This window comes from Anomaloglossus baeobatrachus, chromosome 6 (genome assembly GCF_048569485.1).
Source record: "Anomaloglossus baeobatrachus isolate aAnoBae1 chromosome 6, aAnoBae1.hap1, whole genome shotgun sequence".
In the NCBI taxonomy this organism is placed as follows: Eukaryota; Metazoa; Chordata; class Amphibia; order Anura; family Aromobatidae; genus Anomaloglossus; species Anomaloglossus baeobatrachus.
In genome coordinates, this window is record NC_134358.1 from 15604075 (window position 1) to 15630272 (window position 26198).

Genomic DNA, 26198 nt, shown 5'->3' on the forward strand with positions numbered 1-26198 from the left:
GAGTTGTTCTTGTGTCTTCAGCTGGGCGGATGGTGGGGTAGTGAAGAGACGCCTCTGGCTTCATCTCTTGTACGATTACGGTCAGTACAGATTCTGCTTCTGTCTTCCTAAACCTGAAGATGTTGCCGTGCAGCTGCAAGACACCTCAAACTAGGATTACTGCTGTCTACTGCCAACATGGTCACCCAACATGCAGCTGCAGGATAGTCAACCCAAACCTACAAACACCTTACGCTGACTGAAGCCTCCTCAAGTAGAGACCCTGTTGTCTGCACAGCCTTAATCTGGGAACCACACTATTCACCTCTCCGAGGGACGTGACTCCAGGTCTCCACCTACAACTAACAGACATCTTAAACGTGGAAATGATTCTATATGTTCCTGACAAATACCCCAATCCTGAAGTCCTCGCTGTCCACCCACACTTGAAACACCCCAACCTGCAGACGATTATCTATGCCATATCTACAACTGGATACCCTGCAGACTGAGGGACGACCTCGAAAGTGAAAATGAGGCCCCGGTCAAGCTGTCATAAAGATGGAAAGAAAAACTAGGAAAGACCAGTATCTGCAAGACCAATAGAGCGGAGTGTGGTGTGGAGGAGCCAACGATCACCAGCATCAGAAATCCCGGAGGATCAGTTACCATTAGATTTAGCTGTTGGTAGATGGTTGGAGACTTTAGTGAGGCCGGTTTCTGTAGGGTGAGGAGCAGGAGCAGACTATAAAGCAACAGTGCTAATAGAATAACAGATTAGAGGACAGGAGCCGGGAAACTATACATGGGTGTGTATATAGAAGAGCTGCTTTGTCAGTAATGGCAGTATACTAATAGCAAAGAAAAAGGCCAGGAAAAAAGAGGGTTAATATTGTAGGTAAAAGGCTGGGGAAAGGGACTAAAGTACATACCGTATGATGGAATAGAACATCAGAGGGGGTATGAGGGCATGGGGTCAGAGAAAGAGTGAGGGGGACAGGAGATCAGAGGAGGCGTAAGGGAATAACATTGGAGGAGGTGTGAAGGAATAGAGCACCAGAGGAGGTGTGAGGGAACGGGGTCAGTGATATAAGTAATAGAGTGAGAAAGGGACCAAAGGAGGTGTGAGGGAATAGGGGACTGGAGGAGGTGTGAGGGCATAGAAGAGTGGAGGAGGTGTGAGAGGATAGAAGACTGGAGGAGGTGTGAGAGGATAGAAGACTGGAGGAGGTGTGAGGGCATAGAAGAGTGGAGGAGGTGTGAGGGGATAGAAGACTAGAGGAGGTGTGAGAGGATAGAAGACTGGAGGAGGTGTGAGGGGATAGAAGAGTGGAGGAGGTGTGAGAGGATAGAAGACTGGAGGAGGTGTGAGGGGATAGAAGACCAGAGGAGGTGTGAGGGCATAGAAGAGTGGAGGAGGTGTGAGGGAATAGAAGACTGGAGGAGGTGTGAGAGGATAGAAGACTGGAGGAGGTGTGAGGGCATAGAAGACTGGAGGAGGTGTGAGGGCATAGAAGACTGGAGGAGGTGTGAGAGGATAGAAGACTGGAGGAGGTGTGAGGGCATAGAAGACTGGAGGAGGTGTGAGAGGATAGAAGACTGGAGGAGGTGTGAGGGCATAGAAGAGTGGAGGAGGTGTGAGAGGATAGAAGACTGGAGGAGGTGTGAGGGCATAGAAGAGTGGAGGAGGTGTGAGAGGATAGAAGACTGGAGGAGGTGTGAGGGCATAGAAGACTGGAGGAGGTGTGAGGGCATAGAAGACTGGAGGAGGTGTGAGGGGATAGAAGACTGGAGGAGGTGTGAGGGCATAGAAGACTGGAGGAGGTGTGAGGGCATAGAAGAGTGGAGGAGGTGTGAGGGGATAGAAGACTGGAGGAGGTGTGAGAGGATGGAAGACTGGAGGAGGTGTGAGGGCATAGAAGAGTGGAGGAGGTGTGAGGGAATAGAAGAGTGGAGGAGGTGTGAGGGGATAGAAGACTGGAGGAGGTGTGAGGGGATAGAAGAGTGGAGGAGGTGTGAGGTGATAGAAGACTGGAGGAGGTGTGAGAGGATAGAAGAGTGGAGGAGGTGTGAGGGCATAGAAGAGTGGAGGAGGTGTGAGGGGATAGAAGACTGGAGGAGGTGTGAGGGGATAGAAGACTGGAGGAGGTGTGAGGGCATAGAAGACTGGAGGAGGTGTGAGGGAATAGAAGAGTGGAGGAGGTGTGAGGGGATAGAAGACTGGAGGAGGTGTGAGGGGATAGAAGAGTGGAGGAGGTGTGAGGGGATAGAAGACTGGAGGAGGTGTGAGAGGATAGAAGACTGGAGGAGGTGTGAGGGCATAGAAGAGTGGAGGAGGTGTGAGGGGATAGAAGAGTGGAGGAGGTGTGAGGGGATAGAAGACTGGAGGAGGTGTGAGGGGATAGAAGAGTGGAGGAGGTGTGAGGGGATAGAAGACTGGAGGAGGTGTGAGGGGATAGAAGAGTGGAGGAGGTGTGAGGGGATAGAAGACTGGAGGAGGTGTGAGGGCATAGAAGAGTGGAGGAGGTGTGAGGGGATAGAAGAGTGGAGGAGGTGTGAGGGGATAGAAGAGTGGAGGAGGTGTGAGAGGATAGAAGACTGGAGGAGGTGTGAGAGGATAGAAGACTGGAGGAGGTGTGAGAGGATAGAAGACTGGAGGAGGTGTGAGGGGATAGAAGAGTGGAGGAGGTGTGAGGGGATAGAAGACTGGAGGAGGTGTGAGGGGATAGAAGACTGGAGGAGGTGTGAGGGGATAGAAGACTGGAGGAGGTGTGAGGGGATAGAAGAGTGGAGGAGGTGTGAGGGGATAGAAGACTGGAGGAGGTGTGAGGGGATAGAAGAGTGGAGGAGGTGTGGGCATAGAAGACTGGAGGAGGTGTGAGGGCATAGAAGACTGGAGGAGGTGTGAGAGGATAGAAGACTGGAGGAGGTGTGAGGGAATAGAAGAGTGGAGGAGGTGTGAGGGGATAGAAGACTGGAGGAGGTGTGAGGGCATAGAAGAGTGGAGGAGGTGTGAGGGGATAGAAGACTGGAGGAGGTGTGAGGGAATAGAAGAGTGGAGGAGGTGTGAGGGGATAGAAGACTGGAGGAGGTGTGAGGGGATAGAAGACTGGAGGAGGTGTGAGGGGATAGAAGACTGGAGGAGGTGTGAGGGAATAGAAGAGTGGAGGAGGTGTGATGGGATAGAAGACTGGAGGAGGTGTGAGGGCATAGAAGAGTGGAGGAGGTGTGAGGGGATAGAAGACTGGAGGAGGTGTGAGGGGATAGAAGACTGGAGGAGGTGTGAGGGCATAGAAGAGTGGAGGAGGTGTGAGGGAATAGAAGAGTGGAGGAGGTGTGAGGGGATAGAAGACTGGAGGAGGTGTGAGGGGATAGAAGAGTGGAGGAGGTGTGAGGGGATAGAAGACTGGAGGAGGTGTGAGAGGATAGAAGACTGGAGGAGGTGTGAGGGCATAGAAGAGTGGAGGAGGTGTGAGGGAATAGAAGAGTGGAGGAGGTGTGAGGGGATAGAAGACTGGAGGAGGTGTGAGGGGATAGAAGAGTGGAGGAGGTGTGAGGTGATAGAAGACTGGAGGAGGTGTGAGAGGATAGAAGAGTGGAGGAGGTGTGAGGGCATAGAAGAGTGGAGGAGGTGTGAGGGGATAGAAGACTGGAGGAGGTGTGAGGGGATAGAAGACTGGAGGAGGTGTGAGGGCATAGAAGACTGGAGGAGGTGTGAGGGAATAGAAGAGTGGAGGAGGTGTGAGGGGATAGAAGACTGGAGGAGGTGTGAGGGGATAGAAGAGTGGAGGAGGTGTGAGGGGATAGAAGACTGGAGGAGGTGTGAGGGCATAGAAGAGTGGAGGAGGTGTGAGGGGATAGAAGAGTGGAGGAGGTGTGAGGGGATAGAAGACTGGAGGAGGTGTGAGGGGATAGAAGAGTGGAGGAGGTGTGAGGGGATAGAAGACTGGAGGAGGTGTGAGGGGATAGAAGAGTGGAGGAGGTGTGAGGGGATAGAAGACTGGAGGAGGTGTGAGGGCATAGAAGAGTGGAGGAGGTGTGAGGGGATAGAAGAGTGGAGGAGGTGTGAGGGGATAGAAGAGTGGAGGAGGTGTGAGAGGATAGAAGACTGGAGGAGGTGTGAGAGGATAGAAGACTGGAGGAGGTGTGAGAGGATAGAAGACTGGAGGAGGTGTGAGGGGATAGAAGAGTGGAGGAGGTGTGAGGGGATAGAAGAGTGGAGGAGGTGTGAGGGGATAGAAGACTGGAGGAGGTGTGAGGGGATAGAAGACTGGAGGAGGTGTGAGGGGATAGAAGACTGGAGGAGGTGTGAGGGGATAGAAGAGTGGAGGAGGTGTGAGGGGATAGAAGACTGGAGGAGGTGTGAGGGGATAGAAGAGTGGAGGAGGACTAAGGGGGGCGGAGCCGGACATGGCCGAGTGAGGAAGCAGCTTCTCTGAGCTCCTCTCTGCAGAACTCCATAGCACTGGCCCAAGACTCCAAAATGGGCAAATTAACGGGCAAAAAGGCCACAGCACGAACCCCAAAGAAGGTCCCCATGGCTCAAGGCAAAATTGGGGCATATCTGTCTAATCCACGGGGCTCCAGCGCTCTATCGCAGCCCGAGCTGGAAAGGCAGCAAGAATCGCGGCCTGCTGACCCGATAACTGACCTCAAGACGTCGGTGGAGAGGCGGGGGTCGACAGTGGAGTCGCGGGGACCCGGGGGAACCGCGGTGACCACCGACAGCAGTGACGGTCACGGGCCGGGGGATGTGCGGAGGAGCGGCCGACAACATGAATCACAGGCCCCACTCCAAAATGGCCGCCGCACGCTTCCAGACCAGGCCCTGCAGCGTCAGCAAGATGACCCCTCAGCGGCAGCATCACCGCCCGCTACTCCTTCATCGCAGCCTGCGATGGGAATGGAACTTCCCGGTGGCCGGCAGAACATCGACTTACCTCCGGTCGCTTCCAGATGCCTAATGCCTCTTCAGCCTGCAGCACACACGCAGACAGGCTCTGGAGCGGCGTTCGGGAAACATCCATTACAGCAGCGCTCCCAGAGTGAGGGGGCCCCGCGGTCACCAGTCTCCCGCGTTGTCAACAGCACCACCGATGGAGGTAGGAAACAAAACCCGGGCACCCCGGCCCCACCGCATACCAAAATCTCCAGCCCGCAGGCGATAACTGGACTGGGGGAGGGGGGAAGGGGCACAGTCATGGCTGGCGACAGCAGCCCCCCATCATTTGCAAAAGGCACAATTATTTACCTGACGGCCCCCCCTATAACACCGCCATATACGGGCACTAATGTGGAGCAGAGGGGATCCTACAGCATCCAAGGGCCCCAGGACCAGACTGGGGGAAACCTCCAAGGGCCCCCTCCTTATACTCCCCCTGCGAGGTGGTCCACGGGCTCCTCAAGGGAAAATAGCCCGACGGGCCCAGGAGGTAGCATGGTGGCAACCACTAAAGGTCAGTGGAACGATGGGCCCAGGGCACCAGGGACCCCTCCACAACAGATTACCACAGTAGCACACTTGGGAGGAAATATAAGCACCTCTAGAAGTTCACAAATACTATATGACCCAGCTTTGCAGGACTCTATCGGCTCTTTTTCCACAACATCTTTCTCCACTAATGTGATAAATGAAGAGCGTCCAGCATCCTTAGCAGACCTACGGTCCCTTTTCCAAGCAATGCCCACTAAAAATGATATAGCTGCTTTGGCCAACCAGGTAGTGGCAGAATGTAAGCAAGAATTTGCCCAGCTACGGATGGACCTTTCTTCACTCACCCAAAGGGTGGATGTCCTTACAGACCAACAAACAACATCTCAAGCTGACATCCAATCTGTCCAAGCCACACTGCAGGTTCAGTCCAAGCAGCTATTCTCTCTCCAACAGCACGTGGACGACTTAGAGAATAGAAATCGAAGAAATAACCTGCGTATCAGGGGTCTGCCGGAGTCAATTGCCCCTCCTGACATACCTTCAGTCCTTATTTCAATCTTTAATAATCTACTAAAAAGACCACCCGGGGCCCCCCTGGAACTTGACAGGGCCCACAGGGCATTACGCCCCCCGGACCCAAGGGACCCCCGCCCGAGAGACATTGTATGCAGGGTGCACTATTTTGCAGCAAAGGAAGCTATCCTTCAAGCAGCTCGAAAGAAACAGTCCCTAACGTACAATGGATCTACAATACGCATCATGCCGGATCTTTCGAGACACACCTTAGCTCAGAGGGCGGTTCTCAAACCCTTGTTGGATGTCATTAGAGAAAGGGGTCTCCCGTTTCGTTGGGGTTTTCCCTTTTCTCTGTCGGTACAAAAAAATTCAAGATGGTGGGTAATGCGGTCACCAGAAGACCTCCCATCCTTTACCTCAAACCTGGGTCTACCCCCAATCTCCATCTCTCAATGGCCCACCACCTTGCTCCAACCGTGGGTCCCAAGGGAACGCCCAGCCCCTCCCCACGCAAATCCATCCCCCGTTCATGCAAGGGGACTCCCCCCGAGAGAGACTCGGGACCGGAGATTGGGCCGTCCGAGATAAAGGTCAAGATATCGGGGACTATCCAATGTATCGTCAACTTTAACTAGCTAAGTACATAGACTTTACTTTCTAACCTGCCGAGTGCCCAAGGCCCTTATTACTCAAACTTTTGATTATATGCGCCAGTGTTTATGGTAATCTCTAATGTTAACAGTATACTACGGAGCTATCAACGGTTATGTCTGATCTTTTTCTCCCCCAAGTAGGTCGGGACCCTCTGTCTTGCCCGGGTGAGGCGGACAAGCTCCCCCGGAACGTTTGTTCTCAGCTAGTGTATTGTGCGGGAGCTATACCCCTGCTGTTTTCTCTGCTTCAACTCCTATTCTTTTTACTCTTCATCTGCCTTTCACAGTTCACACTTCCTTCTCCCTCCCCAAATGGTGGCCGAGACGGGCTAGTCCGTCCCTATATCTCATGTACCTATAACACTTCAATCTTTTACAGATGGCCAACCTGACAATCGCCTCCTTCAATGCTAAGGGTCTTAACGTGCCGGAGAAGAGAGCACAGGTCCTCTACCACTTCCACAAGCACAAGGTGAAAATAGTATGTTTTCAAGAAACGCATTTCAAACAGGGACACCCCCCTATCTTAAAGAACAAGTACTACCAAACCTGGTTATTTTCAGATAACCCAGAATCCCGCTCAAAGGGAGTGGCGATTGCCATTCACAAGTCTCTTCCACATCAAATTATAAACTGCACATCAGACGGTACGGGACGGTATATTATCCTCTCACTAATAGCTGGAGACCAAACATTCACAATCATAAATGCTTACGCCCCAAACCAGAGACAAGATGACTTTCTGGCTAGCCTTGCCGACACTGCGATGCCCCTAATTAGAGGTACAGCAATTCTCTGTATTGACCTTAATGCTACTCTGGACCCTACATTAGATAACTCCAAGGGGAAGTCCAGCATTTCATACACCACCATCAAACGTATCAAAAGGGTTCTATTAAGTATCCAGTTGTTTGACACTTGGAGAATAACACATCCGTCAGATAGAGACTATAGTTTCTACTCGCACTCACAAGACTCCTACAGTCGTATAGACTACATCTTCATACAGCACAATGCTCTCCCTTGGGTCCGACAGACTGGAATAGGCAGCATATTGTGGTCAGACCACGCCCCAGTATACTGTGAGGTGGAGGTTCCTTCCCTCCCAGCCCCTGCGGGAACATGGCGGCTTAATGAATCTTTGCTCATGGATGAGCTCTGTGTTTCTGATGTGCTGACCACGATCACTCATTTTTCAGAGGATCATTTGGCAGACGACACAGCCCCCACGTTTAAGTGGGAGGCACTGAAGTGCGTCTTGAGGGGCACTTTCATCAAACATGGAGCCCGTATTAAAAAAGAAAAAGCCCAGAATCTAACAGAGGCCCTCCGCAGGGTCTCGGGGTTAGAGCTTGCTCATAAGCGAGCTTTATCAGCCACCACCTTACAGGCCCTCTTGCAGGCCAGATTACAGGTCAAGAAATTGTTGGATGCGTCATACCAGCGCCTGTTGCAAGTGGGAAGGGGGAAATTTTATGAATTCGGGGATAAGCCGGGCAGACTATTGGCAAATGCACTGAAGGAAGGGAAAGCCCACACTCTAATTCCCTGCATTAAAAATACAAGAGACGAGATGCTCTATGCTACTCCTGATATCTCTTCTGCCTTCCATGCGTACTATTCCAAATTATACAATCTGACCCCTCGGTTTCCTGAGATAGACCACGAGCCCCCTACAATGCCCTCTCCCTTTCAACCTCTTAATCAGTCCACAATTGAGGACCTCGAGAAGCCATTTCTTCTTGAGGACATTCTGTCAGTAATCCGTGACACACCCGGTAACAAAAGTCCCGGCCCGGATGGATTCCCAGCCAAATTTTATAAGACGTTTGCAGAACAGTTAGCACCCCTAATGCTCCTTTCTTTTAACGCTATATCAGATGAGACCCCATTCCCTCCCCACTCCACGACAGCTCATGTGGCTTTGCTCCGAAAACCTGGTAAGGACCCTACCGCATGTAGCAGCTTCAGACCAATATCGTTGCTCAATGTGGATTTGAAGATCTATGCTAAGCTTCTTGCAAACAGACTCAATCCCCTTTTGCCAGATCTGGTGCACTTGGACCAAGCAGGATTCGTTCCTGGTAGGGAAGCAAGGGACAACACCCTAAAAACCCTAGACCTGGTCCAACATGCTCACACCCAAAAAATCCCCGTGATGATGTTATCGTTAGACGCCGAAAAGGCATTCGATAGAATTTCCTGGCATTCTATTTCTCAGACTTTGTCCCATGTTGGTTTTGGTCCAACCTTCTCATCTAAAATTTTGGCCTTATACTGTTCCCCGACCGCGCGTCTAAAGATTAATGGCACCCTGTCGAGTCCCTTTGATATCCATAACGGGACTCGACAGGGATGCCCCCTATCCCCATTGCTCTATATCTTAGTCATGGAGCATCTGTTGTCGGCCATCCGGCTTAACCCCGACATACGGGGGATTAAAGTTGCCACTCAAGAATATAAATGCGCCGCCTTCGCGGATGACCTACTTATTTATGTGCAAAACCCACTCACTTCCCTTCCATCCTTAATGCGTGAACTCAATCGTTTTAGCAAATGGTCCAATTTTAAAATCAACCTTGACAAATCTGAAGCCCTAAACATATCACTTTCCCAAGCAACAGTAGATGCTATAAAACCAAACTTCCCCTTCAAATGGCCACCACACGGCAGTATCGGCTACCTAGGTATCACTATCCCATCTGATGTAACCAGACTTTTCCAGCTTAATTTTCAAAACTTTCTCTCCAAACTCGAGAGGGACCTGACTGTATGGCATAGAGGCACCCTCTCATGGTTCGGTAGGATCAGTGCCCTCAGGATGACAGCCCTGCCCAGACTGCTCTACTTACTCCAGACGGTCCCGGTATATGTCCCGGCGTCGTATTGGGTAAAGTTACAGCGCCTGTTTAATCAATTTGTGTGGTCCAAGGGACGGTCCCGACTCGGGAGAAATGTCCTAACTAGGACCAAGGGGGCGGGAGGGGTGGGGCTGCCTGACTGTCGGCGTTATTATCTGGCTGCTGCCCATGCAAGGGTCTTAGACCTCTTACATAACTCTGGATCGAAGCTCTGGGTCCGCCTGGCACACGACATGTGCCCCTTATCTATTCTATCCATGCCATGGAACTGGCCACTTCTTACCAAACATAAGATAGGAATGTCCTACACCACTAAACAAACATTACAATCAGTACACTCAATGCCACGGATTAAGCGCCTGCTCCAGACTCAGGGACCCCTCATGCCACTGACGGATAACCCTGACTTTTTACCAGGGGCATCGTCTAATAACTTTTTGGGAAGCTCAAAACAGAACCCCCTGAGACTGGGACAGGTGGCACCAGAAGGGGTTCTTCTCCCACTTCCGGACATTGTGGGGCAGAGAGACTTCAAAATGCGGTTCTACTTTGAATATGCCCAACTTAAACACTTCATAACCACGCAGGGGCTAGACCTAACTTGTCCCTCATCCCCAACCCCTTTTGAACTTATCTGTACAGGGATACCCGACACTAGACATGCAATATCAAGGATTTATGGGATCTTGACAGTAGCAGCAGAAACACCACTTCCTCGCTTCTGTACTGCTTGGGAGGCAGAGCTCGGCCAGACATTCTCCAGGGATCAATGGGAACGATGCTTCCGCCTGACCCACAAGTCAGCGGTTGCAACGAGAATGCAAGAGACTTGCTACAAAATTCTCTCCAGGTGGTACAAGGTCCCGTCATCCCTTCATAGGTGGTGCCCCGAAATCCCTGACACATGCTGGCGGTGCGGAGCACAGGGAGGTACCATGGCCCATATCTGGTGGTACTGTCCGAGCTTGGCGGCCTTCTGGAGCAAGGTGCTGGTGGGCATCCAGGAGGTCACAGGGATCTTAGTCCCCAGTCGCCCCGAGGCAGCCCTATTGTTTATGTTTAAAATACCAGAAAAGGTGTATAAAAAGTCTCTTACCGGACATCTACTCCAGGCCGCCAAGACAGTAATCCCACGACATTGGAAAGACCCTACCCCCCCGTCCATAGAGGAATGGGCGACAGAAGTAAATGTAATACACCGCATGGAGATGGTAATGGCTCAATCGCGAGGCCAGCTAGTGGAAGCCTCCTCTAAATGGTATCAGTGGGAATCTTTTCTCTCTGACCCAAGGTTTCTTGCCCTCGTTGACCCTCAGTAAATAAGACTCTCAGCTAGCCACACCTTCCATAGTCATTTGCATTCTTTTCAGGTTCACGCCCAACAGACGGGACGCCAGCCTCGGCCAACATACTCCTATCCACATCTTTCCCCCTACGGTTCTCCCCCTCTTGTCCCCCCCACCCACTTCTGATCTACTCTTTTCCTTGTTCATCCTTCTTTACCTTTACTTTGGTTTCTTGTTCTCTATTAGTAAGTCATGTTGTTTGATTATTTCCTCAACGACAGTTGTAAAGATTACTGAGCCTGTGGCCTTTAGCCGCCGTGTTGGCTCCTTGTTTATCAAAATTGTATTCAATGGTTTGCAATGTTGTTGTACTCTTTCCTTTGAAAACCAATAAAACTTTAAATTGGAAAAAAAAAAAGAAGAGTGGAGGAGGTGTGGGCATAGAAGACTGGAGGAGGTGTGAGGGCATAGAAGACTGGAGGAGGTGTGAGAGGATAGAAGACTGGAGGAGGTGTGAGGGAATAGAAGAGTGGAGGAGGTGTGAGGGGATAGAAGACTGGAGGAGGTGTGAGGGCATAGAAGAGTGGAGGAGGTGTGAGGGGATAGAAGACTGGAGGAGGTGTGAGGGAATAGAAGAGTGGAGGAGGTGTGAGGGGATAGAAGACTGGAGGAGGTGTGAGGGGATAGAAGAGTGGAGGAGGTGTGAGGGGATAGAAGACTGGAGGAGGTGTGAGGGAATAGAAGAGTGGAGGAGGTGTGATGGGATAGAAGACTGGAGGAGGTGTGAGGGCATAGAAGAGTGGAGGAGGTGTGAGGGGATAGAAGACTGGAGGAGGTGTGAGGGGATAGAAGACTGGAGGAGGTGTGAGGGCATAGAAGAGTGGAGGAGGTGTGAGGGAATAGAAGAGTGGAGGAGGTGTGAGGGGATAGAAGACTGGAGGAGGTGTGAGGGGATAGAAGAGTGGAGGAGGTGTGAGGGGATAGAAGACTGGAGGAGGTGTGAGAGGATAGAAGACTGGAGGAGGTGTGAGGGCATAGAAGAGTGGAGGAGGTGTGAGGGGATAGAAGAGTGGAGGAGGTGTGAGGGGATAGAAGAGTGGAGGAGGTGTGAGAGGATAGAAGACTGGAGGAGGTGTGAGAGGATAGAAGACTGGAGGAGGTGTGAGGGGATAGAAGAGTGGAGGAGGTGTGAGGGGATAGAAGACTGGAAGAGGTGTGAGGGGATAGAAGAGTGGAGGAGGTGTGAGGGGATAGAAGACTGGAGGAGGTGTGAGGGGATAGAAGAGTGGAGGAGGTGTGAGGGGATAGAAGACTGGAGGAGGTGTGAGGGGATAGAAGAGTGGAGGAGGTGTGAGGGGATAGAAGACTGGAGGAGGTGTGAGGGGATAGAAGAGTGGAGGAGGTGTGAGGGGATAGAAGACTGGAGGAGGTGTGAGGGGATAGAAGAGTGGAGGAGGTGTGGGCATAGAAGACTGGAGGAGGTGTGAGGGCATAGAAGACTGGAGGAGGTGTGAGGGAATAGAAGACTGGAGGAGGTGTGAGGGAATAGAAGACTGGAGGAGGTGTGAGGGCATAGAAGAGTGGAGGAGGTGTGAGGGAATAGAAGACTGGAGGAGGTGTGAGGGCATAGAAGACTGGAGGAGGTGTGAGGGAATAGAAGACTGGAGGAGGTGTGAGGGCATAGAAGACTGGAGGAGGTGTGAGGGGATAGGAGACTGGAGGAGGTGTGAGGGCATAGAAGACTGGAGGAGGTGTGAGGGGATAGGAGACTGGAGGAGGTGTGAGGGCATAGAAGAGTGGAGGAGGTGTGAGGGCATAGAAGAGTGGAGGAAGTGTGAGGGAATAGAAGACTGCAGGAGGTGTGAGGGCATAGAAGACTGGAGGAGGTGTGAGGGAATAGAAGACTGGAGGAGGTGTGAGGGAATAGAAGAGTGGAGGAGGTGTGAGGGCATAGAAGAGTGGAGGAGGTGTGAGGGAATAGAAGACTGGAGGAGGTGTGAGGGCATAGAAGACTGGAGGAGGTGTGAGGGGATAGAAGAGTGGAGGAGGTGTGAGGGGATAGAAGACTGGAAGAGGTGTGAGGGGATAGAAGAGTGGAGGAGGTGTGAGGGGATAGAAGACTGGAGGAGGTGTGAGGGGATAGAAGAGTGGAGGAGGTGTGAGGGGATAGAAGACTGGAGGAGGTGTGAGGGGATAGAAGAGTGGAGGAGGTGTGAGGGGATAGAAGACTGGAGGAGGTGTGAGGGGATAGAAGAGTGGAGGAGGTGTGAGGGGATAGAAGACTGGAGGAGGTGTGAGGGGATAGAAGAGTGGAGGAGGTGTGGGCATAGAAGACTGGAGGAGGTGTGAGGGCATAGAAGACTGGAGGAGGTGTGAGGGAATAGAAGACTGGAGGAGGTGTGAGGGAATAGAAGACTGGAGGAGGTGTGAGGGCATAGAAGAGTGGAGGAGGTGTGAGGGAATAGAAGACTGGAGGAGGTGTGAGGGCATAGAAGACTGGAGGAGGTGTGAGGGAATAGAAGACTGGAGGAGGTGTGAGGGCATAGAAGACTGGAGGAGGTGTGAGGGGATAGGAGACTGGAGGAGGTGTGAGGGCATAGAAGAGTGGAGGAGGTGTGAGGGCATAGAAGAGTGGAGGAGGTGTGAGGGAATAGAAGACTGCAGGAGGTGTGAGGGCATAGAAGACTGGAGGAGGTGTGAGGGAATAGAAGACTGGAGGAGGTGTGAGGGAATAGAAGAGTGGAGGAGGTGTGAGGGCATAGAAGAGTGGAGGAGGTGTGAGGGAATAGAAGACTGGAGGAGGTGTGAGGGCATAGAAGACTGGAGGAGGTGTGAGGGAATAGAAGACTGGAGGAGGTGTGAGGGAATAGAAGACTGGAGGAGGTGTGAGGGCATAGAAGACTGGAGGAGGTGTGAGGGAATAGAAGACTGGAGGAGGTGTGAGGGCATAGAAGAGTGGAGGAGGTGTGAGGGGATAGAAGACTGGAGGAGGTGTGAGGGGATAGAAGAGTGGAGGAGGTGTGGGCATAGAAGACTGGAGGAGGTGTGAGGGCATAGAAGACTGGAGGAGGTGTGAGGGAATAGAAGACTGGAGGAGGTGTGAGGGAATAGAAGACTGGAGGAGGTGTGAGGGCATAGAAGAGTGGAGGAGGTGTGAGGGAATAGAAGACTGGAGGAGGTGTGAGGGCATAGAAGACTGGAGGAGGTGTGAGGGAATAGAAGACTGGAGGAGGTGTGAGGGCATAGAAGACTGGAGGAGGTGTGAGGGGATAGGAGACTGGAGGAGGTGTGAGGGCATAGAAGACTGGAGGAGGTGTGAGGGGATAGGAGACTGGAGGAGGTGTGAGGGCATAGAAGAGTGGAGGAGGTGTGAGGGCATAGAAGAGTGGAGGAGGTGTGAGGGAATAGAAGACTGCAGGAGGTGTGAGGGCATAGAAGACTGGAGGAGGTGTGAGGGAATAGAAGACTGGAGGAGGTGTGAGGGAATAGAAGAGTGGAGGAGGTGTGAGGGCATAGAAGAGTGGAGGAGGTGTGAGGGAATAGAAGACTGGAGGAGGTGTGAGGGCATAGAAGACTGGAGGAGGTGTGAGGGGATAGAAGAGTGGAGGAGGTGTGAGGGGATAGAAGACTGGAAGAGGTGTGAGGGGATAGAAGAGTGGAGGAGGTGTGAGGGGATAGAAGACTGGAGGAGGTGTGAGGGGATAGAAGAGTGGAGGAGGTGTGAGGGGATAGAAGACTGGAGGAGGTGTGAGGGGATAGAAGAGTGGAGGAGGTGTGAGGGGATAGAAGACTGGAGGAGGTGTGAGGGGATAGAAGAGTGGAGGAGGTGTGAGGGGATAGAAGACTGGAGGAGGTGTGAGGGGATAGAAGAGTGGAGGAGGTGTGGGCATAGAAGACTGGAGGAGGTGTGAGGGCATAGAAGACTGGAGGAGGTGTGAGGGAATAGAAGACTGGAGGAGGTGTGAGGGAATAGAAGACTGGAGGAGGTGTGAGGGCATAGAAGAGTGGAGGAGGTGTGAGGGAATAGAAGACTGGAGGAGGTGTGAGGGCATAGAAGACTGGAGGAGGTGTGAGGGAATAGAAGACTGGAGGAGGTGTGAGGGCATAGAAGACTGGAGGAGGTGTGAGGGGATAGGAGACTGGAGGAGGTGTGAGGGCATAGAAGAGTGGAGGAGGTGTGAGGGCATAGAAGAGTGGAGGAGGTGTGAGGGAATAGAAGACTGCAGGAGGTGTGAGGGCATAGAAGACTGGAGGAGGTGTGAGGGAATAGAAGACTGGAGGAGGTGTGAGGGAATAGAAGAGTGGAGGAGGTGTGAGGGCATAGAAGAGTGGAGGAGGTGTGAGGGAATAGAAGACTGGAGGAGGTGTGAGGGCATAGAAGACTGGAGGAGGTGTGAGGGAATAGAAGACTGGAGGAGGTGTGAGGGAATAGAAGACTGGAGGAGGTGTGAGGGCATAGAAGACTGGAGGAGGTGTGAGGGAATAGAAGACTGGAGGAGGTGTGAGGGCATAGAAGACTGGAGGAGGTGTGAGGGAATAGAAGACTGGAGGAGGTGTGAGGGAATAGAAGACTGGAGGAGGTGTGAGGGAATAGAAGACTGGAGGAGGTGTGAGGGAATAGAAGACTGGAGGAGGTGTGAGGGCATAGAAGACTGGAGGAGGTGTGAGGGGATAGAAGACTGGAGGAGGCCTGAAAGAAAAGGGAATCAGAGGAGGTGTCAGGGCATAGGCAACCAGAGGAGGTGTGGGGGAACACGTTAATGGGGGTTGTAGCAGGGTGATAAAGAAACTGGAGGAAGTGTGAGCAAATGGAACTGCAGACAATATGAGGGAATAGTGGACTGGAACAGGTGTGAGGGAATAGGGGATTGGAGTAGGTAGAATGTCCAGAAAGGGACTGGAAAGTGTGAGGAAACAAGGGACTGGAGGAGGTGTGAGAGGATAGGAGGCCGGATGAGGTGTGAGAGGATAGGAGACCGGAGGAGGTGTGAGAGGATAGGGGACTGGAGGAGGTGTGAGAGGATAGAAGACTGGAGGAGGTGTGAGAGGATAGAAGACTGGAGGAGGTGTGAGAGGATAGGGGGCCGGAGGAGGTGTGAGATAGGGGGCCGGAGGAGGTGTGAGAGGATAGGGGGCCGGAGGAGGTGTGAGAGGATAGGGAGCCGGAGGAGGTGTGAGAGGAGAGAAGGCTGGAGGAGGTGTGAGAGGATAGGGAGCCGGAGGAGGTGTGAGAGGAGAGAAGGCTGGAGGAGGTGTGAGAGGATAGGGGGCCGGAAGAGGTGTGAGGTAATAGTGGAGTGGAGGAGGCTTTCACGCAGAGAACCAGCAGAACCATCCCCCAGCTAATACTCCGAAGCCCCGCTGTAACCTCTTATAACTGACACTGTGGAGGTCTCCTGAGCTATAGATTGTTTGTTCTAACGTAATAAGATTATTTGTGTATGTAAAAAAACAAAATATAGATGTAGTTGCATAATTATCTGTGTGTCTATATAGCAATTGCACAGATTCATAATATGATTTTAAGCTGTATAGTCATGAAGGGGTTACCAAGATGAGTGAACAGATGTACAAACAATGAAAGTCTTCATAATGATGAGCAAAAGTGTTATCAGTAGTTTCACATAAAAAGAATGTATAACGAACAGAGATGTATTTCATAACATGCTGGGAAAGATTGGGGAGTGGAATACTCCCTGTTTTAGTCCCAAGGTCAATGATGCATTCTGTATAATTGATTCTATCCAATACACGAGTTTCAGTGGGTGATGCTGGCTCAGAGAGAGAACATGTCTTGTGTGGTCATTGTCTGATTCATTAATATCGGCACTGACATATGGCTAATACGGAACCGGCCTCTGAATATCCCAAACGGAGATTAGCTATCTTCAACTAAATTTACACCTTGACAACACCCACAGACTCCGCTGCTCCTTCCCCCACAGCTCACACCCAGAGACCCCCAGTACCCCTTCACAGCTGACACCCAGAGACCCCCAGTACCCCTTCACAGCTGACACCCAGAGACCCCCAGTACCCCCTTCACAGCTGACACCCAGAGACCCCCAGTACCCCCTTCACAGCTGACACCCAGAGACCCCCAGTACCCCCTTCACAGCTGACACCCAGAGACCCCCAGTACCCCCTTCACAGCTGACACCCAGAGACCCCCAGTACCCCCTTCACAGCTGACACCCAGAGACCCCCAGTACCCCTTCACAGCTGACCCTCAGTACCCCCTTCACAGCTGACACCCAGAGACCCCGCTGTATCCCCCACAGCTGATACCCAGAGACCCCCAGTACCCCTTCACAGCTGACCCCCAGTACCCCCTTCACAGCTGACACCCAGAGACCCCGCTGTATCCCCCACAGCTGATACCCAGAGACCCCGCTGTATCCCCCACAGCTGACACCCAGAGACCCCATTGTACCCCCCACAGCTGATACCCAGAGACCCCGCTGTGTCCCCCACAAAGCTGACACCGAGAGACCCCACTGTATCCCCCCACACAGCTGACACCCAGAGACCCCACTGTATCCCCCCACACAGCTGACACCGAGACCCCGCTGTATCCCCCCACACAGCTGACACCCAGAGACCCTGCTGTATCCCCCCCACACAGCTGACACCTAGAGACCCCGCTGTATCCCCCACACCTGACACCCAGAGACCCCGCTGTATCCCCCACAGCTGACACCCAGAGACCCCGCTGTATCCCCACACACAACTGACACCCAGAGACCCCGCTGTATCCCCACACACAGCTGACACCCAGAGACCCCGCTGTATCCCCCCACACAGCTGACACCCAGAGACCCCGCTGTATCCCCCCACATAGCTGACACCCAGAGACCCCGCTGTATCTCCACACAACTGACACCCAGGGACCCCGCTGTATCCCCCCACACAACTGACACCCAGGGACCCCCCTGTATCCCCCCACACAACTGACACCCAGGGACCCCGCTGTATCCCCCCACACAACTGACACCCAGGGACCCCGCTGTATCCCTCCACACAACTGACACCCAGAGACCCCGCTGTATCCCCCACACCTGACACCCAGAGACCCCGCTGTATCCCCCACACAGCTGACACCCAGAGACCCCGCTGTATCCCCCCACACAGCTGACACCCAGAGACCCCGCTGTATCCCCCACACAGCTGAAACCCAGAGACCCCCCTGTATCCCCCACAGCTGACACCCAGAGACCCCGCTGTATCCCCCACAGCTGACACCCAGAGACCCCGCTGTATCCCCCACAGCTGACACCCAGAGACCCCGCTGTATCCCCCACAGCTGACACCCAGAGACCCCGCTGTATCCCCCCACACAACTGACACCCAGAGACCCCGCTGTATCCCCCCACACAACTGACACCCAGCGACCCCGCTGTATCCCTCCACACAACTGACACCCAGAGACCCCGCTGTATCTCCCACAGCTGACACCCAGAGACCCCGCTGTATCCCCCACACCTGACACCCAGAGACCCCGCTGTATCCCCCACAGCTGACACCCAGAGACCCCGCTGTATCCCCCACAGCTGACACCCAGAGACCCCGCTGTATCCCCCCACACAACTGACACCCAGGGACCCCGCTGTATCCCCCCACACAACTGACACCCAGAGACCCTGCTGTTTCCCCCCACACAACTGACACCCAGAGACCCCGCTGTATCACCCACAGCTGACACCCAGAGACCCTGTTGTATCCCACACAACTGACACCCAGAGACCCCGCTGTATCCCCCACACCTGACACCCAGAGACCCCGCTGTATCCCCCACACAACTGACAGCCAGAGACCCCGCTGTATCACCCACAGCTGACACCCAGAGACCCCGCTGTATCCCCCCACAGCTGACACCCAGAGACCCCGCTGTATCCCCCCACACAGCTGACACCCAGAGACCCCGCTGTATCCCCCCACACAGCTGACACCCAGGGACCCCGCTGTATCCCCCCACACAACTGACACCCAGGGACCCCGCTGTATCCCCCCACACAACTGACACCCAGAGACCCCGCTGTATCCCCCACACCTGACACCCAGAGACCCCGCTGTATCCCCCACACCTGACACCCAGATACCCCGCTGTATCCCCCCACACAGCTGACACCCAGAGACCCCGCTGTATCCCCCACACCTGACACCAAGAGACCCCCAGTACCCCCTTCACAGCTGACACCCAGAGACCCCCAGTACCCCTTCACAGCTGACACCCAGAGACCCCCAGTACCCCTTCACAGCTGACACCCAGAGACCCCGCTGTATCCCCCACAGCTGATACCCAGAGACCCCCAGTACCCCTTCACAGCTGACCCCCAGTACCCCCTTCACAGCTGACACCCAGAGACCCCACTGTATCCCCCACAGCTGACACCCAGAGACCCCATTGTACCCCCCACAGCTGATACCCAGAGACCCCGCTGTGTCCCCCACAAAGCTGACACCGAGAGACCCCACTGTATCCCCCCACACAGCTGACACCCAGAGACCCCGCTGTATCCCCCCACACAGCTGACACCCAGAGACCCTGCTGTATCCCCCCCACACAGCTGACACCTAGAGACCCCGCTGTATCCCCCACACCTGACACCCAGAGACCCCGCTGTATCCCCCACAGCTGACACCCAGAGACCCCGCTGTATCCCCACACACAACTGACACCCAGAGACCCCGCTGTATCCCCACACACAGCTGACACCCAGAGACCCCGCTGTATCCCCCCACACAGCTGACACCCAGAGACCCCGCTGTATCCCCCCACATAGCTGACACCCAGAGACCCCGCTGTATCTCCACACAACTGACACCCAGGGACCCCGCTGTATCCCCCCACACAACTGACACCCAGGGACCCCGCTGTATCCCCCCACACAACTGACACCCAGGGACCCCGCTGTATCCCCCCACACAACTGACACCCAGGGACCCCGCTGTATCCCCCCACACAACTGACACCCAGAGACCCCGCTGTATCCCCCACACCTGACACCCAGAGACCCCGCTGTATCCCCCACACAGCTGACACCCAGAGACCCCGCTGTATCCCCCCACACAGCTGACACCCAGAGACCCCGCTGTATCCCCCACAGCTGACACCCAGAGACCCCGCTGTATCCCCCACAGCTGACACCCAGAGACCCCGCTGTATCCCCCACAGCTGACACCCAGAGACCCCGCTGTATCCCCCACAGCTGACACCCAGAGACCCCGCTGTATCACCCACACAACTGACACCCAGAGACCCCGCTGTATCCCCCCACACAGCTGACACCCAGAGACCCCGCTGTATCCCCCACAGCTGACACCCAGAGACCCCGCTGTATCCCCCACAGCTGACACCCAGAGACCCCGCTGTATCACCCACACAACTGACACCCAGAGACCCCGCTGTATCCCCCACAGCTGACACCCAGAGACCCCGCTGTATCCCCCCACACAACTGACACCCAGGGACCCCGCTGTATCCCCCCACACAACTGACACCCAGCGACCCCGCTGTATCCCTCCACACAACTGACACCCAGAGACCCCGCTGTATCTCCCACAGCTGACACCCAGAGACCCCGCTGTATCCCCCACACCTGACACCCAGAGACCCCGCTGTATCCCCCACAGCTGACACCCAGAGACCCCGCTGTATCCCCCACAGCTGACACCCAGAGACCCCGCTGTATCCCCCCACACAACTGACACCCAGGGACCCCGCTGTATCCCCCCACACAACTGACACCCAGAGACCCTGCTGTTTCCCCCCACACAACTGACACCCAGAGACCCCGCTGTATCACCCACAGCTGACACCCAGAGACCCTGTTGTATCCCACACAACTGACACCCAGAGACCCCGCTGTATCCCCCACAGCTGACACCCAGAGACCCCGCTGTATCCCCCACACAACTGACAGCCAGAGACCCCGCTGTATCACCCACAGCTGACACCCAGAGACCCCGCTGTATCCCCCAACAGCTGACACCCAGAGACCCCGCTGTATCCCCCCACACAGCTGACACCCAGAGACCCCGCTGTATCCCCCCACACAGCTGACACCCAGGGACCCCGCTGTATCCCCCCACACAACTGACACCCATGGACCCCGCTGTATCCCCCCACACAACTGACACCCAGAGACCCCGCTGTATCCCCCACACCTGACACCCAGAGACCCCGCTGTATCCCCCACACCTGACACCCAGAGACCCCGCTGTATCCCCCCACACAGCTGACACCCAGAGACCCCGCTGTATCCCCCACACCTGACACCCAGAGACCCCGCTGTATCCCCCACAGCTGACACCCAGAGACCCCGCTGTATCCCCCACAGCTGACACCCAGAGACCCCGCTGTATCCCCCACAGCTGACACCCAGAGACCCCGCTGTATCCCCCACAGCTGACACCCAGAGACCCCGCTGTATCCCCCCACACAACTGACACCCAGAGACCCTGCTGTATCCCCCCACAACTGACACCCAGAGACCCCGCTGTATCACCCACAGCTGACACCCAGAGACCCCGCTGTATCCCCCACACTTGACACCCAGAGACCCCGCTGTATCCCCCACACCTGACACCCAGAGACCCCGCTGTATCCCCCACATAGCTGACACCCAGAGACCCCGCTGTATCCCCCACAGCTGACACCCAGAGACCCCGCTGTATCCCCCCACACAAATGACACCCAGAGACCCCGCTGTATCCCCCCACACAAATGACACCCAGGGACCCCGCTGTATCCCCCCACACAACTGACACCCAGAGACCCCGCTGTATCACCCACACAACTGACACCCAGAGACCCCGCTGTATCCCCCACACCTGACACCCAGAGACCCCGTTGTATCCCACACAACTGACACCCAGGGACCCTGCTGTATCCCCCCACACAACTGACAGCCAGAGACCCCACTGTATCCCCCCACAGCTGACACCCAGAGACCCCGCTGTATCCCCCACAGCTGACACCCAGAGACCCCGCTGTATCCCCCCACTCAACTGACACCCAGAGACCCCACTGTATCCCCCACAGCTGACACCCAGAGACCCCGCTGTATCCCCCACATAGCTGACACCCAGAGACCCCGCTGTATCCCCCCACAAAACTGACACCAAGAGACCCCGCTGTATCCCCCCACAGCTGACACCCAGAGACCCCGCTGTATCCCCCACACCTGACACCCAGAGACCCCACTGTATCCCCCACAGCTGACACCCAGAGACCCCGCTGTATCCCCCACACCTGACACCCAGAGACCCCGCTGTATCCCCCACATCTGACACCCAGAGACCCCGCTGTATCCCCCACACTGCTGACACCCAGAGACCCCGCTGTATCCCCCACACTGCTGACACCCAGAGACCCCGCTGTATCACCCACAGCTGACACCCAGAGACCCCGCTGTATCCCCCACACCTGACACCCAGAGACCCCGCTGTATCCCCCACATAGCTGACACCCAGAGACCCCGCTGTAACCCCCACAGCTGACACCCAGAGACCCCGCTGTATCCCCCCACAGCTGACACCCAGAGACCCCGCTGTATCCCCCACAGCTGACACCCAGAGACCCCGCTGTATCCCCCACAGCTGACACCCAGAGACCCCGCTGTATCCCCCACACAACTGACACCCAGAGACCCCGCTGTATCCCCCACACCTGACACCCAGAGACCCCGCTGTATCCCCCACACAGCTGACACCCAGAGACCCCGCTGTATCCCCCACACCTGACACCCAGAGACCCCGCTGTATCCCCCCACACAGCTGACACCCAGAGACCCCGCTGTATCCCCCACTCCTGACACCCAGAGACCCCGCTGTATCCCCCACAGCTGACACCCAGAGACCCCGCTGTATCCCCCACAGCTTACACCCAGAGACCCCGCTGTATCCCCCACACCTGACACCCAGAGACCCCGCTGTATCCCCCACACAGCTGACACCCAGAGACCCCGCAGTATCCCCCACACAGCTGACACCCAGAGACCCCGCTGTATCCCCCACAGCTGACACCCAGAGACCCCGCTGTATCCCCCACAGCTGACACCCAGAGACCCCGCTGTATCCCCACAGCTTACACCCAGAGACCCCGCTGTATCCCCCACACCTGACACCCAGAGACCCCGCTGTATCCCCCACACAGCTGACACCCAGAGACCCCGCAGTATCCCCCACACAGCTGACACCCAGAGACCCCGCTGTATCCCCACACACAACTGACACCCAGAGACCCCGCTGTATCCCCACACACAGCTGACACCCAGAGACCCTGCTGTATCCCCCCCACACAGCTGACACCTAGAGACCCCGCTGTATCCCCCACACCTGACACCCAGAGACCCCGCTGTATCCCCCACAGCTGACACCCAGAGACCCCGCTGTATCCCCACACACAACTGACACCCAGAGACCCCGCTGTAAACCCACACACAGCTGACACCCAGAGACCCCGCTGTATCCCCCCACACAGCTGACACCCAGAGACCCCGCTGTATCCCCCCACATAGCTGACACCCAGAGACCCCGCTGTATCTCCACACAACTGACACCCAGGGACCCCGCTGTATCCCCCCACACAACTGACACCCAGGGACCCCGCTGTATCCCCCCACACAACTGACACCCAGGGACTCCGCTGTATCCCCCCACACAACTGACACCCAGGGACCCCGCTGTATCCCCCCACACAACTGACACCCAGAGACCCCGCTGTATCCCCCACACCTGACACCCAGAGACCCCGCTGTATCCCCCACACAGCTGACACCCAGAGACCCCGCTGTATCCCCCACACAGCTGACACCCAGAGACCCCGCTGTATCCCCCACAGCTGACACCCAGAGACCCCGCTGTATCCCCCACAGCTGACACCCAGAGACCCCGCTGTATCCCCCACAGCTGACACCCAGAGACCCCGCTGTATCCCCACAGCTGACACCCAGAGACCCCGCTGTATCACCCACACAACTGACACCCAAGAGACCCCGCTGTATCCCCCCACACAGCTGACACCCAGAGTCCCCGCTGTATCCCCCACAGCTGACACCCAGAGACCCCGCTGTATCCCCCACAGCTGACACCCAGAGACCCCGCTGTATCACCCACACAACTGACACCAGAGACCCCGCTGTATCCCCCACAGCTGACACCCAGAGACCCCGCTGTATCCCCCACACAACTGACACCCAGGGACCCCGCTGTATCCCCCCACACAACTGACACCCAGCGACCCCGCTGTATCCCTCCACACAACTGACACCCAGAGAACCCGCTGTATCTCCCACAGCTGACACCAGAGACCCCGCTGTATCCCCCACACCCTGACACCCAGAGACCCCGCTGTATCCCCCACAGCTGACACCCAGAGACCCCGCTGTATCCCCCACAGCTGACACCCAGAGACCCCGCTGTATCCCCCCACACAACTGACACCCAGGGACCCCGCTGTATCCCACCCACACAACTGACACCCAGAGACCCTGCTGTTTCCCCCCACACAACTGACACCCAGAGACCCCGCTGTATCCCCCACACAACTGACAGCCAGAGACCCCGCTGTATCACCCACAGCTGACACCCAGAGACCCCGCTGTATCCCCCAACAGCTGACACCCAGAGACCCCCGCTGTATCCCCCCACACAGCTGACACCCAGAGACCCCGCTGTATCCCCCACACAGCTGACACCCAGGGACCCCGCTGTATCCCCCCACACAACTGACACCCATGGACCCCGCTGTATCCCCCCACACAACTGACACCCAGAGACCACCGCTGTATCCCCCACACCTGACACCCAGAGACCCGCTGTATCCCCACACACCTGACACCCAGAGACCCCGCTGTATCCCCCCACACAGCTGACACCCAGAGACCCCGCTGTATCCCCCACACCTGACACCCAGAGACCCCGCTGTATCCCCCACAGCTGACACCCAGAGACCCCGCTGTATCCCCCACAGCTGACACCCAGAGACCCCGCTGTATCCCCCACAGCTGACACCCAGAGACCCCGCTGTATCCCCCCACACAGCTGACACCCAGAGACCCTGCTGTATCCCCCACAACTGACACCCAGAGACCCCGCTGTATCACCCACAGCTGACACCCAGAGACCCCGCTGTATCCCCCACACTTGACACCCAGAGACCCCGCTGTATCCCCCACACCTGACACCCAGAGACCCCGCTGTATCCCCCACATAGCTGACACCCAGAGACCCCGCTGTATCCCCCACAGCTGACACCCAGAGACCCCGCTGTATCCCCCCACACAAATGACACCCAGAGACCCCGCTGTATCCCCCCACACAAATGACACCCAGGGACCCCGCTGTATCCCCCCACACAACTGACACCCAGAGACCCCGCTGTATCACCCACACAACTGACACCCAGAGACCCCGCTGTATCCCCCACACCTGACACCCAGAGACCCCGTTGTATCCACACAACTGACACCCAGGGACCCTGCTGTATCCCCCCACACAACTGACAGCCAGAGACCCCACTGTATCCCCCCACAGCTGACACCCAGAGACCCCGCTGTATCCCCCACAGCTGACACCCAGAGACCCCGCTGTATCCCCCACACAACTGACACCCAGAGACCCCACTGTATCCCCCACAGCTGACACCCAGAGACCCCCGCTGTATCCCCCACATAGCTGACACCCAGAGACCCCCGCTGTATCCCCCCACAAAACTGACACCAAGAGACCCCGCTGTATCCCCCCACAGCTGACACCCAGAGACCCCGCTGTATCCCCCACACCTGACACCCAGAGACCCCACTGTATTCCCCACAGCTGACACCCAGAGACCCCGCTGTATCCCCACACCTGACACCCCAGAGACCCCGCTGTATCCCCCACATCTGACACCCAGAGACCCCGCTGTATCCCCCACACTGCTGACACCAGAGACCCCGCTCTATCCCCCACACTGCTGACACCCAGAGACCCCGCTGTATCACCCACAGCTGACACCCAGAGACCCCGCTGTATCCCCCACACCTGACACCCAGAGACCCCCGCTGTATCCCCCACATAGCTGACACCCAGAGACCCCGCTGTAACCCCCACAGCTGACACCCAGAGACCCCGCTGTATCCCCTCACAGCTGACACCCAGAGACCCCGCTGTATCCCCCACAGCTGACACCCAGAGACCCCGCTGTATCCCCCACAGCTGACACCCAGAGACCCCGCTGTATCCCCCACACCTGACACCCAGAGACCCCGCTGTATCCCCCACACAGCTGACACCCAGAGACCCCGCTGTATCCCCCACACCTGACACCCAGAGACCCCGCTGTATCCCCCCACACAGCTGACACCCAGAGACCCCGCTGTATCCCCCACACCTGACACCCAGAGACCCCGCTGTATCCCCCACAGCTGACACCCAGAGACCCCGCTGTATCCCCCACAGCTTACACCCAGAGACCCCGCTGTAT

The 26198-nt window shown here is 55.9% G+C and overlaps 1 protein-coding gene across 1 annotated transcript in view; it reads left to right on the plus strand.

Annotated features, from left to right (window-relative positions):
* The first annotated feature begins 4462 nt into the window (after positions 1–4462).
* The window catches only part of WDR97 (WD repeat domain 97), a 126009-nt gene continuing 104273 nt past the window's right edge, over positions 4463–26198 (plus strand). Inside the window, exons 1-2 of the mRNA XM_075315986.1 lie at positions 4463–6286; positions 6962–7063. Of these exons, the coding sequence (XP_075172101.1) occupies positions 4463–6286; positions 6962–7063 (1926 nt within the window). The remainder of the gene's footprint in view (positions 6287–6961; positions 7064–26198) is intronic.